This window comes from Rhinopithecus bieti, unplaced genomic scaffold, assembly GCF_001698545.2.
Source record: "Rhinopithecus bieti isolate Rb0 unplaced genomic scaffold, ASM169854v2 scaffold_3734, whole genome shotgun sequence".
In the NCBI taxonomy this organism is placed as follows: domain Eukaryota; kingdom Metazoa; phylum Chordata; class Mammalia; order Primates; family Cercopithecidae; genus Rhinopithecus; species Rhinopithecus bieti.
Window position 1 is genome coordinate 4,206,251 of NW_016804423.1, and position 14,901 is coordinate 4,221,151.

Here is a 14,901-nt window from a genome sequence, read left to right on the forward strand (position 1 = left end):
TAACATTTTTTCCTTCTTCAGGGTGGCTGTAATTCCAGGTGGCCGTGATTTCTTTCCTCCCCCCCGCCCACTCCTTCACCAAACCCACGTATTCAGTGTTCTGATCTTGTTTGTGCAGAGTGAACTCTCTGATGCAGCATCAGTCTTGTCCTGGGAGCCGGGTCCTGCTGCTCAAGCCCAGAGCTGCCAGGGAGCTCCTGGCAGTAGCACGTTGTTTAGAAAGTTGGGTGGCTTCATTCAGCATGGAACGAGCTAATGGCACAGGAGTCATCAGGGCAGCTGTTAATTCCAAATATTTGTCTGTTCCCAAGTAGCTACTGAAGTGCTCATGCCATCGGAAGAGTTTGTATTTTCATACCAATTAGTAAAAATAAGAATGTTGAGGAGCAGTCTTCTAAAATCAGTCAAAGCTCAGTGTTAATCTCCGGCAGAGATGGGGTTTATGTATGTTCAGCCAAATAGTAAATGGAATTTTTGGAGAAATAAGATAAGTACAAAGTTTCTATACTTACTGTAAGTGGATTTAGAGCGATTTTGGTTTTGTATTACATATGGTAGTCCTCTGAGTCTGGGAGCACCTTTTTGTTTGCCTCGACTACTCATTAGTGCATTGGCTTAGCTGCCTTTGCCTTCTCGTAGGCATGGATTGCCTGTGTCATGGGCTGTGTAGACCACAACACTCAAACACAGTTGCTGCACTCGGATTTTCCTTTAATATCAAGTATCATTTGGTTATCTTACTGGGACATTTTCTTTGATACTCTCTACACTAAAGTTTTCACATTTACTATCATTCAATTTTGTACCAGTTAAAGGCATTTTGATGATGCTTTTTCTTGATGCTAAGATCACTGCAGAAGAATAACCTGACCTTTTCTTTGCATTTGTTTTGAATGTCTAACACCATTAGCTTTTGTGACCTGGTTAAGAAGTATTAGTGCCACAAGCCCGAAAAGACAGTTCTCATGTGGCAGTGGTGATGTGGCATCCAGAGGGCCAGTGTTTCTACTTTTGTGGGACTTCAGTCATGCTGATAATAGTATCTTCTGTTCATACAATTCTGTAATATTTATGTGTACAGTTAGTATTCTAATGAAAGAATGAAGAGTCTGAACTAGAAGGTAGGTTTAAGCCATCACCAGGCCTTTGCAAATGGCCTAAATGGTGTTCCCTTTGAAATAACACTTGCCACAAGTATATAATCTATATTAATTGTGTTTTGCATAAAATTGCCAAAACACAGTAATGTGTATATAGTGGTATAAGATCTTGAAAATAATCTCTATAATTGTGCTCTTTATCTGTGAATGGGAAAAGCCATTTTTAATAGGTGACTACCATTTGAAAAACTAAATTGGATGTATATCTGAATGTTGCATTGTATTGTACAGTATGCATATTATTGTTTGTGGTTGCATATGGCAATGAAGTGTTTGTTTTATAAAAAAAAAAAACCTGTTATGTACAGTTGAAATAAATTTTGCATTTGCTAGCCCGTGGCTTTTAATATTTGTTACATGGGGGAGGGGAATAGCATAGTTTGCAGTTTAATATGATTTGGCTCTTCCACCTGAACGGAACATCTTCCAAAGGCAGGCAGGTGATAGATAGAACCCTTCTGTCTGCCCTGATGGAAAAGCTTGCACTCTCTTAAGTTAGCTGTGTTCTGGACAAGACAAAGTCACACCTTGTACGTTTCTGATTTCATCTCTTTCCCGTTTCTTAAGCTTTCGGTCACTGGCCGGTTTGTCTTCAGAAAGAAGCATTATTTTTTGTTTGTGTGCATAAATGGGAAAAAGCACAACTTTAAAATTGTTTTATTTAGACTAAGGCCAGTTTTTAATTTTTGTTTTATAAAGTGCTTGTCCAGCTAAGAAGAGAGTAATGAAGCAAAATAAAGGGAAAGGAAACGAAGTACCTGGTGGCAGGTATAGTGTTAGGACAAGGTGCAGACAGTAAGTGCAGAAAACTCTGTCAGCACAAGATGGGAGTTTTCCTAAGAAAAGGAAATTAGACCCTTAGAGCCATAAATAACAAAATGGCCTAGATGACTTTTGGAGAGATCTTACTAAATCGTTTTTCTTTAAGTGTAGTTGTAGTTTGCTCCACTGTGGATGTTACTTGATTTTCAGTTGATTAGAGATGCAGATTTTAGAAAAGATAATGAATTTAAGAAGAGGAATTATCCTGCCCATGTCCTAAATCACTGGTCAGATAGACAGGTGTTCTTTTCTGATGAACTTACCCTGTTTCTAGGCGTTTGGTACAGGCAGGCCTACACATGCATGCCTGCACACCACGCCGGTGTCTGGACTGGACAGTTGCACTGCATTACTCCTGAAGCAGTTAGTTGTGTGTCGTCAGATAAGGCCCCAGAATGGTGTCTAACAGCCAAGCATGGCAGTCGCGAGCCGGCACTCGGGGCCCCAGGGGTTGATCACCACTGTGTTGCTGCTGTGGCAAGTCGTCTCGTCTATGGAATGGAAATATTGGATTAGATCTGTGTTTCTTAAACAAAGCTCCATAGTTGTCTACAGATGTGTGACTGTTTGGGGTGGGGGTGGGTCAGTGTTCTCAGACATCCCTAAAATGTTAAGTTTTGTGCTCATGTTAACACACACTTGGACCAGGCTTCTCTGGATCACACCTCTGAGTGAGTGTTGCTGTGGGGTCCCAGTGCCCTCTGGGGTCTCCAGTCATGTGGCGCACAGCAGCCCCTGAGAGTGGAATGCTTGCTGCAGAATTTTTCAGCCCGGGGCAGGCAGACACCGAGCATCTACAGGCACATTCTTGGGTCCTTGAGTTTGAGAAGTGCTGGATTGGTATTAAGTATAAATTATTTCATTATATTCATGTTTTTCTTATTCCCACCTCCATATGGAAATAACCAACCAGCTGTTCTCTGTGTGTGGTTATGGAAACAGACAGATTATAAGCTGATCTAGCACTTCTCAAAATGTTAGCCACAAAACCACAAGATGTTAATAATGATGTTTAAAAGAAAAAAAGTTCACTCAAATGCATTTCAGAAATGCTGAATTAAAGTTAAGTGAGTATTTTTATGGCAGACTTCATCAAAGCCTATATTGTGCTAAGGGTGCACTGTCAATCTCCAAGAAGTGTAGCCCACTAGCCCACAGCATTTCCCGAAATGATGTGTTGTGGAACGCCTCTCATCTCCCAGAAACAAAAAAGTTTGGGAAACACAGATCTTGACTGTGCTAGAACCATCATGAATGTGTTCATCTATGTCTGAGCCTCTGTTACGGATTTTAAATAAAGTGAGAGAACATTATCTGATAATTCTGCTGTTAAATTGTTTTTCCAAACTAGGTAACTCAGGGAAAAAATGTGCTACGATGCCACTAAAAACACTTTAATAATTTCTGAGATAACTTGTTGTATCTGCTTTCTAAAACGTTGTTCTTTAAAGAAATAGTCAACTTATGTAAACCTGGCCAGAGAACATTTCTTTGTTGTTGTTTGAAAGGCAGTAAAAATTTTTCAATCATTTTAGAAAAACTGTATATTGAAAACTAGGCAGATTATTAGAATTGCATGATTTCTAGGCATGTTAATAATCCTCATTTACAAGCTTCCTAGTTCGCCATCAGATCCATAAATGGCATTTTTCACATTAGTGCATTTCAGGAATCAAGCAGTACATCCTGTCTGTGATACGTTTTCCAGCTTACATTTGTGTATCACTAAATCCTTCTCACATGCTTTAAGTGTAGCTGTAGAAATAAGACCTGTGCCATGCATATACAGTAATTGTACCAGTTCTTACAGGCTTAGTTCCTCAAATTATGCTACATAATGGAAAGACTTTTACCTTTATGACCTTTATGGGTTCATCTGTTAAAAGATATTTACAAAATATAATATTTAAATCCTCAGAACAGCTCTAGAGAAGTAGATTTGTTGTGCTTTGTAAGTAATGAAATTGAGACTCAGTGCTTAAGTGATGTGCCCAGGTTAACTTAAAAGACTCACCACTAGGGGTGTCCCAGCTCTGGCTGCAAGCGGTGGACACGTGGCTCATGGCCTCATAACTCCTGTACGGAAGTGGACCCTGTGTCTGACCCATTTCTTTACAAAGTTGACATTGTTTGTGATCCTATTTTATGTCATTCGGAAATGTTAATGCTGGAAAGAGATGGTGTAAACAGGTTGTCTAGGAAGCTAGAAGAGGCAAAAATAATTGAAATCCAGAATTTAATCTGCCTGATCCGCAGTTACATGACTTTTTCCAGTGTGTCCCATTAGCAAATCCATTTGAAGAAATGTGTTGCAAACAATGTGAGATATACAAGTAATACTTTTGTGAATCTGACTCTGAAACAGTCATCAGCTGTCTGGGCTCAAAGCGGGACAGCTGGATAATTGGTGGGAAAATTAGTTGACTGAAATGTGGGACCTTACCAGTGGGCTTCTCTTTGCGGGGAAGAGTAAGTGGAGCCATTTAATTTCTTCACATGTGGTATAAATATCGGAATCTTTATGAGTATTCTGGATTTTCTTTCATTATTTTCTCTCTTATTTTCTATGAAATTCTTTTTCTATATCTTTTGGGCAAATAGCACATGAATTAACGTTTTCTGGTAGGAACAAGGGTACCCTTTGCGTTTGTGTGAGAAACACTGGCAGCTTCTCCCCCTGGCTAGCACTGCACGCTCTGCTGTAATATCCCTCACACATCAGTTTCCTTCCTAAGCAGTATCTTCCCGTGTGGCCCACATGTCTCAGCAGCATTACCCGTTAGCCAGGAAGGGCCCACCACCCTCAGGGTCCTCTCCTGTGGCCTCTTGGAGCACAAGCACAGGCACCTGGAGTGGCAGGAGTCCTCGCAGCCCAAAGGGCCATCTCCGCCCTTGTCTCCTGGACCTGTGGAGATTCCTAGGGCTGATACTACCAGCCTAATGTTTTTAAAAACGTCTTTCTGAAATCATACCTTGCAGTCCTGTCTGAATCTTCTGTCTGAAAAGTTATTCCCGAGACATCGGTCACTGTGTGTGCGGGTGGGTGGACTGTGACCCAGGGGATGCATGTGAAGAGCTGGGCCCCCGCTCCTTCCCTCCCTGACAGTGTCAGGTCTACTGCTGCCAGCTGGTAGCACAGTGGAGACATAACAGTATGAGGGGGAGGGATGGTCGCCTTTGAAGGGTTGCCCACTTTAACACAGACACAGGTGTGCCAGCCATGGCTTGTGACTGCATTTTAAGTGCTGCATTTGATCCTAAGATTCTGCAGTTATCCTCATTTCCCAGTATTGGTATGGCGAGTATCTCCTGAAGCTTGTGCCAGGTGACAGAGTGGCACTTAGTTGCTTTCCCAGGACTTAATCTTATGCCTGAGAGAATGAAGGAGCAGTGTCTTGATTTTATTCAGTCCCTCAATTTCCAGTTTCCCAGGGGTGCCATTCTGAGGGGTGGAGCAGGTTTTGCACATGCACGAAGGGCAGCACCTGGCCAGTGACCTCCAGTCCTGGTTCCTGTTGCATGCTGCTGTGAAGATAGCAGCAGTGCCCTCGCGTGTCAGGAACGTCTTAGGAGCCATCTTAAGCTTTGGCATCATCCTTAACCTTGTTCCGCTCAGAGGAGCCTAAGCATGCGGTAAAATGCAGGTGAAGCCATTATTTAAAATCCTGTCTTCATAAAACTTTCATATTGTATTGAGCTTTCCTGTAACAGTGAGGCTGCGTAGCACTGACACGCTTTTAGGAACACGCAAAAGGTGCAAAAGACCCAGCAAGCGCAAGCACCGTGTCCATAGTTAGCATGTCTCAAACACGCGTCCCTTTTTCACGGAGAGATGTTTATCACAGTACCGCTTACAGGCGTTTGTGTTCTGTGATAGAGTATGCCTTCTGATTTGCATCTGGTGTAATTTTTCAAAAATATAAATGGTACACGTTATACTGTATGACCTTCAAGAAAATATTTTCTTTAAGGAAAGATTTTCTCCCTGCATCATTAAATACAATTTGATTCTCTTCCTCACCTTTTAAAATGAGTATTTTGATTTCCTAATTTCTAAAGTACGTATTTTGCAACATTTATTGAGGACCTGTCTCATATAAACTCTTGTGCAGGCGTTGGTTAAATGACACAAATGTTCCTCTGACATTGTGAGCAGTTTGCTTTCATTTAGAAAAATGTTTATTTTATATTTTAGGAAATATAAAGTTTTTATAAAGGACCAAATGTTATTTTTTCTAAACCGTGTGCTATGATGCTGTAATATCTTGATTATTAAATGTTGCTGTAGAGTCAAATGTTTGTATTGCCAGATCTTGGATTTATAAACACTCACTGTGTATGTTCTGATAGGTCTCATATGTCTTTGCTGAAACTCTCGCAACAGTGGCTCAAAATGGGATGAATAGCCAGAGCAGTCCGGTCACAACCTTTAACCTCCTCCCTGTTGAAAATGCTAAGGTTTAAACAATCCGTAATTCAGATTTTAAAAAAGGCTACAGTTTCCTTTCCTCTCTACGGCTTTGGTCACGAAGAGGCCTGGGCTCAGTAGACAGGGGTGAAGAAACCTGGTAAAACATGCCCTCCTTTAGCCTGGATGCACATTTTTAAATGCGTAGTTGATAGAACTTAATATTTAAGTGATGTTGTATAGTCATTTTTCTTCATTCTGCCATGGTGTTCGCCCAAGGTTTATTGATTATTTTTTCATGATCCTAGGTTCACGCAAAGAATCTGCTCCACAAGTTTTGCTTCCAGAAGAAGAGAAAATTATAGTGGAAGAAACTAAAAGTAATGGTCAGACAGTGATAGAAGAAAAGTAAGATGTCTTCCAGTATTCTAAAGCAGGCATTCGACCCCTGCAGTGGGGCAGTGGGGTTCAGACAGCTCCCTGAGGGCGGGGCTGTGGCTTCAGAAGCTTCACTTTTTTTTTTTTTTCTTTCTTGAGACGGAGTGTCACTCTTGTCACCCAGGCTGGAGTGCAATGGTGCAATCTCAGCTCACTGCAACCTCTGCCTCCCAGGTTCAAGCGATTCTCCTGCCTCAGCCTCCCAAGTAGCTGGGATTACAGGCCTGCGCCACCATGCCTCATTTTTGTATTTTTAGTAGAGACAAGGTTTCATCCTTTTGGCCAGGCTGGTCTCCAACTCCTGACCTCAGGTGATCTGCCCACCTCGGCCTCCCAAAGTGCTGGGATGACAGGTGTGAGCCACTGTGCCTAGCCAGAACCTTCACTTTTAAAATGTCTTCATAGACTGAAGCTGCCCTTGACTAGGCTTGAACCTGCCGTGCACAGAGGTTGACAGTTTTTAGTTGTGAATGTAGACAGTACACGGGTGAGGCAGAGCAGCCCCGTGTCCTCCACTCAGCATCGTAGTGTCTCCTGGTAAGTTTCCGTGTGTCCTCTTCATGCCTCACCCTGTTCACACGTGTGCTCTGTTTCCTGTTTCAGGAGTCTTGTGGATACCGTATATGCATTAAAGGATGAAGTTCAAGAATTAAGACAAGTACGTCATAATCCATCTTTCAATCTTTTTGTTTTTCAAATGGGAGAAAAGAAAACGATATTAAAATAAGTTGGCCGGGTGTGGTGGCTCACACCTGTAATCCCAGCACTTTAGGAGGCCATGGTGGGCAGATCACCTGAAGTCAGGAGTTCAAGACCAACCTCACCAGCGTGGCAAAAGCCAATCTCTACTGAAAATACGAAAATTAGCCGGGCATGGCAGCAGGTGCCTGTAACCCCAGCTACTTGGGAGGCTAAGGCAGGAGAATCACTTGAACCCAGGAGGCGGAGGTTGCAGTGAGCCGAGATCGTGCCACTGCACTCTAGCCTGAGCGACAGAGTGAGACTCCGTCTCATATAAAAATGAAAAGCTGATTGTGCATAAGCAAAAACTAAAAGGAGGTCGCGTCTTTGAGAAGTCCAGCAGATAAAACGGTTGTCTATAAAGTGACTTGTTTAAACTTTTTTTTTTTTTTTTTAACAATACTGATTTTGATGTCATAAACCATCGCAAATTCTGTTGGAAGAATAATTTAAAATATCAAAAGTTCTGTCTGGTGACAAATCCTGCAAGGGGCCCTGAGATTAGCCTCTGCCACTGCATGGTCCTTGGCTCCCGAAGCCAGTTTAGTGAGCCAGACGTGGCGACTAACCAAGGGTGTTCTGGTCAGTGCCCAGAATGTGAGTATGAGTGGCTTTGGTACCCTGCCCAGCTAGGTGAGGGAAGGCTGGGGTGTTCATTGCACGGAATGTGAGTAGGAGTGGCTTTGGTGCCCTGCCCAGCTAGGCGAGGGAAGGTTGGGGTGTTCTTTTGGCCAAGGAACGGCCTGAGAAGAGTTGTGGTCTGGGATAGAGAGCCGAGAGCAGGTTGCCGTGTGGAACTGGACGTGAGCTCTGCATTCTAAGCAGTGTCCGCAGGGCTTCCAGGTACTGCTTTGCTTGGCTGGCAGGCTTCCATGTTCACACTTTGCCCCAAGTGGCAGCAGGCGTCCGTTTGTGCCTGCCTTCTGCGTCTGAGACATGCCTGGGTTCAGTGGCACAGAGCAGGTGCTCGCCCACTTGCTCCCACACCCATCAGTGGCTGTTACTTCCAGTCCTTTCTGTAACTCTGGAAGGTGGTTATAAATGGACAGAAAGGCTGGATAGGAGCTGTCCCGTCTGCAGTTTCCAGCCATTTTCTTACAGTATGTTCTATAGAGATTCATTCATGGCCTTAATAAGAGCCATTAGGACCATTTCCATCCCGGGAGTGGCAGCATAGTCAGGAGCACTGCTGCCACCCTGTCCAGGTGGTTGAACTTTGCGGACCCCCATGACCTCACAGCCCATAGGCAGCTCACATGGGATTTCATGAGTCGAGGCCTTAGCTCCTCAAGGATACCCATTTGGGGAAAGGAAGTCCTATGCAATGCCAAAGATAGTGAACATACTGTGGTCTGCTTAATTTACAGGATAACAAAAAGATGAAGAAATCTCTAGAGGAAGAACAGAGAGCCCGCAAAGACCTAGAGAAGCTGGTGAGGAAAGTCCTGAAGAACATGAACGATCCTGCCTGGGACGAGACCAATCTATAAGGGACGTCCTTAGTTCTGTCGATGACCAGTTCTGAGGTGAAGCTGGGCACCCCTGACCCACGTCGGGTGCACTCAGGACCACAGGGCAGGGCTGGGTGGGGCACCACCTTGCTCTCTGTACATAGAAAAGCTGGAGCTTATTCTGCGAATGGAGACGATCAAACCATGACTGATGAATCCAGACAGGGGGGATTGACTCGGAGGACCTGAGCTGCGTCAGTCCCACTCTGTGAACATCTCAGTTACCTCATTCTGCAATAAGTTCAGTGACTGACTAAAAGTCTTGTTTTTCCAGACTTTGAACTGAATATATAAATATTATATATACATGTTTTCTTGTAAATATCCCATTTTGAATGCATACCCGTGGTGGTTCTGTCCGGGCTAATCCCCATGCTAGAATGTCCTTTCCAGCTACGTGAGTAAGAAATCCCATGCCCGCACCCACCGGAAGCGGAAGCCTGGTGGATGCCTGGTTTGTTCTGCAGCACCAGGGCCTGCACCATGCTGTGGCGGCACCCCCCATATCGGTATTTCTGAATAATCTTATTTATACCTGCAGAGATACACGTCAGTCCCATTTGGTTAAAGCAGCGTTCCAGTCCCAGACCTGCGGGGTTCCGAGGGCAGCTTGGTGGTTGACAGACTCAGTCTTGACCTCAAGGAAGGCCCATATGGCACCACTGCATCCACTTAGAGGTGTTTGCTCTTGTCCGCTGTCTGAGTACTGTGATTCTTAGATGGATTTGCTGTGTTTTGGGAGATTACACAGACGTTTCTGTACAGGCTAGTTCAGTAACAACAAAATACACTGTTTTGTCTTCCCTTAAAGAGAGCTCTTACTAGAACCTGTAAATAGAATGTATTATTTATTGTAGGTCACTGCAGCTGACGAGAACAGATGGAGGCCATGCTCCAGACTGATACTGATGGATGGAGCTTTGCGGTCAGGCCAGCCTCATCCTGAGGTCTGCTCCAGCACTGGCTGCAGCCAGCAGGCTTCAGTGCTCACCGAAAGTAAAATCCCCTCCTTCAGCAAGAATACAGCAATATACACCTTAGGTTCCACTAAGTCACGTAGGCGTAAGCAGGGAACGTTTCCCCCACTGTGTTCCAGTGCGGAGGAGACGAAGGAAGCCTGTCCTCACCGCGGCTTGCTGGGCCCAGGCTGGCTCTGGAAAGCCTGTGCGGTCCTGGGCAGGAAGCCCAGCCCGTGGGGCAGGTTTTCGTTCTGCTTCAGCAATAAATCAGGGTGACCACAGGGACTTTGCTTTTGGTTTCCCTTCCCGTGAAGAGGTTGGTTTTAAAGTGAGATACACTTTTCCGTAGAACAAGTGTTCTATCTTTAAAAACCAAAATTGCAACGCCATGGATTACTGGTCTCAGAACAGCTCATTTTGCATCAGATTTGACTTCCTGATTTTCCGTCTATTGGCCAAATTGCCCTTTAACTGCACCTGAATCCTTTGGATACTGATGCCTTTGAGCTGGGCACCTTGGGAGAGTGTTCTGTTACTGTTTACGGTTCTTCCTTGCCCTTGCTAATTACAGTCTCTGGTGCCCAGCAAGCCCCCTTCCTGCTTCCTTCCCTGACTCTGGTCACGGGGTCTGCCTGGGCTCAGCATGGACCTGACCCGTGCTTGCAGAACCTGGCCTCACCTGGACTTCTCACTAGAATTGCCAGCTTCCTCAACTTAGCAGGTTATTCACTCATGCAGGCACAAGCAAAGATCAACACTTTCTTTTTGGGTAAGCTTGAGTTTGACAAGTTATTTTTTGGTGATGCGTAAGACATTGCAGTGGGAAACCATTCAACTTGAGCGTATTGGAGTTTGCTGTTATAGCAGGTTTTAACTCAGGAACAACTCTCCTCTGATCTCTCCGCCCCTCTGCCGGGAGGCGACGTTAGCCGTCCTCTCGGAGCCGGTAGCGTTGCTGTCCGAGTCCCCAGGACGGATCTCCTGCAGACCTGCCTTAATGCTCAGATCGAAGTATTTCACAAGAATACTTGTGTTTTTAACAGCCCTTCCCCTGGACGGTGCGGCCGCGAGGGCCTCCTGTTACTGCATTGCCTTTTCTTTCTGTGGATCCAGTATCTTCCTCGGCTTTTTAGGGAGCAGGAAAAATGTGTCTGAGAGCAAGTCTTTAAAATCCCGCCCTGTTGTATATAACTGTATCTGTTTCACCGTGTGACCTCCCGAGGGGGTGGGAACCTGATCTAAACATTTTAAAGGGGCCACGATCTGCCCAAGGGTTACCCCTTTGCTCTCACCTTGTATGGATGAGGAGATGAAGCCATTTCTTATCCTGTAGATGTGAAGCACTTTCAGTTTTCAGCGATGTTGGAATGTAGCACCCGAAGCTCGTTCCTTCACACTCGGTTGCGTCTGTGCTTGTCCACATGCGCTGGGCGCCTGGGACCTTGATACCTGCCCTGGTTGTGTGGACTCCTTAATGCCAATCATTTCTTCACTTCTCTGGGGCCCCCAGGGCGCCCGTGGACAAGTGTGGAGAAACTCCTAATTTAAATGTCACAGACAATGTCCTAGTGTTGACTACTACAATGTTGATGCTACACTGCTGTAATTATTAAACTGATTATTTTTCTTATGTCACAGAATGTGTCGCTTCATCTTCTTTGATGTGTTTTCTGTGTGCTTGTTAGCTTTACAGTTTCTTTGGGCTGTTTTAGATTTGAAATTCTGTCTTCGATACTGGAAGATAACGTGTTTCCTTTGAAGTCTAGAGTTTGAGAAAATTTGAAGATTTTTTTTAAAAGACAAGGAAAAAACACTGGAAGTCTTACGAACAAAAACTAAAGTAACGGGTCACGGTGGTAGGCACAGCCCCCAGGTCCTCGCCCATGCCCGGAAGAATGGCCTGCATTCTGGAGGGCACTCAGGACAGCGTTTGTGAAGCGAAACTTCCTTGAAGGTATCTGTGGGGTCCCTTTTAGGAGCTGTCATAAGACAAACGGAAATCGCTCGTGTGTGTCCTCGTGTGGTGGTGGTGTAAACGAGGGTGTCTTCCGGAAGGGTGGCTGGGAGGACCGAGTGGGGTCCCCTGTCCGTGGTCCGTATACCTGGCTCAGGTGTGTCCACAGCTCCGCTGCATGCCATTTCAGCCAGCCAGAGGTCAGGCAGCCACACGCAGTGCCCAGCCAACTGGCTTACTGTAGGAGCTCAAAGGAAGTCAAGATCTGCACTTTCAAGGACTTTAATCATTTCAGGCTAAAACAAGGAGACGTTCAAAAATCCATTTCTGTTGGTTTGCATTGTGACAAGAATGTGTGACGCATAAGACACCTAATGTGAAGTGTTCATCTTATTGGTGGAGTAGGTAGGCATTTGTACTTGGTACCTCACCAGTAATTAAAAACTAGCATGTGCCTGAGCCGTGTATACTGTTTTTTAACTGTACACTTTAAAAATTTAAGGGTATACTGGGCCATGTATACTTTATTTTCTTGCATAACTGTTTAATTTTCCCGTAAGCAGGTATTATTTTCCTAATTAAAACTAGCATGTGCCAGAGTTTTAATTGTGAAAACAATACCTGTTTATAGGGAAAATAGAAACAGTCTGCCAGGATATAAAGTGAAAAGCTTGTATTCCACCTCCCAGTGGACCCTATTCCCCAGAAGTAGCTCCTGTTCTGTGTCAGGGCTCTTCTGTTCCTTCTTCTGACCAAATGCCAGTGTGCGGTGTCTGTGTTTCACTGTTTCCCAGCAGGCGAGGTTGTACTGAGTACATTCTTTCCTGGCTTGCCTCTTTGAGCCTTATCTTAGGTACCTTTCCATATGGGTGTATGTGGTTCGAACCATTCATGGTTTTTGACCACTGCATAAATATTCCCCTGATTGAATGCACTGCAGTGTGTCACCTATGCGTAGATATTTGGGAGGAAGCATCGCTATTGCAGAAACGCTCTACTGAATATCCTTATGTATACAGCTGTGCAACTGCACATGCAGCTAAATGATTAACTTCTGGGAACGTCTGTGCGTTTTTAACTTTGATAGAATTTGCCATGTTTTTACGAGGTGTTTTGGAAATGACGACCTTGGCAGTTGTACAGTTCTAGTTTCTCAGAAGGAATGGGGCCATGATGGCAGGGGAAGCATGCTCTTCGTTGCGATGCCTTCTCATGGAAGCCGCTGACTCCAAAACATGCTCTTCGTGGTCGACGCCTTCCCAGGGAAGCTGCTGCCCTCCCACGAGCATGGCTTTGGAAGTGGGGAAGACTGGGGTGGGTGGTTCTTTCCTGTGCCAGGCTCCTTGCTCATCTTTCTAAGGCGTATCAAACTCGCCCTTGTCTAGGGTCATGACCTCCTGCCTAGCCTGGCCCCTTCCGCTCCACGCTGCTCTAAAACATGGGTGAGTGGGCGGGGCCTTCCTGCCAACTCCTGGGTGCTTTTAGAAAATGTCAGTTCCTGTGCCCCCCACCCTAAGGAGCTGATTCCTGAGGGTGGAATCAGGAACCTGCATTTTTAACACACCCCAGTGCTGTTAGTGCCTGTAGTAACAGTGTACTGATGCCCATGTAGGTGGGCTGCTCAGTTTAGGTCTTTTGCATTTCTGTGCATGATGGTTACTTAGTGTCTGGGCAACCACAGGAGAAGGGCGTGTGGCCGGCCTGTGTGCAGGAATAAGCCCGGCACCCCCAGCACTGCCACGTCCTAGTTAGTTAGGAGGCCACACCTTCTTTGCCATATCTCTAAGAGCAGCTGCTGCCTGTCGTAACTGGAGAGGGTCATCCATTCTCAAACATGTTCAGGTTTTACAGGTGTGAAAGTGCTTTGCGAATCGGAAGAGCTGAGATGGACTATCACTGTGGGGGTCAGTCCTGTCTCCAGCTCTCCACAGTGGCTACATAGGGTCTCGCAAGTGCAACCCCGCTTCCTCCTCCCTGGCCCTCAGAGGACGTTGGACTGCTTACAAAAAGGTGCACCCCACTACGAGGGAACTGCCTCCACCTCTCACCACACTTAAAAACCTGCTGCCTCCATGTGCCCCGCTGCTCTGTCTTGTTTCAGTGGAAGAATTCCCCCAAGCCCCCAACCCCATGGCTTCCTTGCTGGCCTGGGAGCCTGCATCTCCTCTCCTGCCTTCCTGAAAGCCAGACCCTTCTCTTGGCCGCTATGTTTGTTGTGTTTGTTTCTGATGGAAAATGTCATGCTTATACAGAGGTAGGATAATGAGTGATGATTGCTCTCCGAGATTTGTGAACATTCCAGGCCCTGTGACTCCTGGTCTGTTGTAGAATGAAGGAAAATAGCTGTGCCCACCCAGGGGAAAATGCTGTGTTCATATGATGAATACATTTAGTTACAGCTCAGTACCCATTTGTGGAGATCAAACCAATTGCAGACCAGGAATAAAAGGGAATTTCTTTAGTCTGATTAAGAACAGTTACCAAAAACCCTATCAATATACATATAAGAAGGCTAGTAGCTCCCACCGGCTATTCCCCAGGCAAGGAAAAGGGGGAGGGGAACAGGTTGTAAAGAAACAGCTACAATTGCCACGACTTCCCAACTATACTGTTGTTTATGTAGAAATACAAAAGTATCTGCAATTAAATAGAATTAATAATGCTGCCAGATACAAAATGTAGCAATTTTCTCTAAATCAGGAACAAATAGAAAATATAAAATATCATTTCAATAGCAAAGATATCAAGTAGGAATAAAATGAAAAATATGCAAGACCTTCATGCAGAAAACTACAAAACACTGTTGAAAGAATTTAGAGAAGGTCTAAATTAACAGAGCGATACGTTGATGGTTAAAGGACTGCATGGAGAGGCGTCAGTTCTCTGTGTTGATGGTTAAAGGACTGCG

At 45.0% G+C, this 14,901-nt stretch overlaps 1 protein-coding gene across 8 annotated transcripts in view; it reads left to right on the top strand.

Annotated features, from left to right (window-relative positions):
* ARHGEF7 (Rho guanine nucleotide exchange factor 7) overlaps positions 1 to 11,676 on the top strand; it is a 146,588-nt gene extending 134,912 nt beyond the window's left edge. For 7 of the 8 annotated variants that reach the window (XM_017868234.1, XM_017868236.1, XM_017868235.1 and 4 more), the window contains 3 exons: positions 6,699 to 6,798; positions 7,432 to 7,486; positions 8,937 to 11,676. In XM_017868234.1, coding sequence (XP_017723723.1) covers positions 6,699 to 6,798; positions 7,432 to 7,486; positions 8,937 to 9,059 — 278 coding nt within the window. In that variant the 3' untranslated portion in view covers positions 9,060 to 11,676. The other variant, XM_017868237.1, reaches the window with a different exon arrangement.
* Positions 11,677 to 14,901: the final 3,225 nt, after the last annotated feature.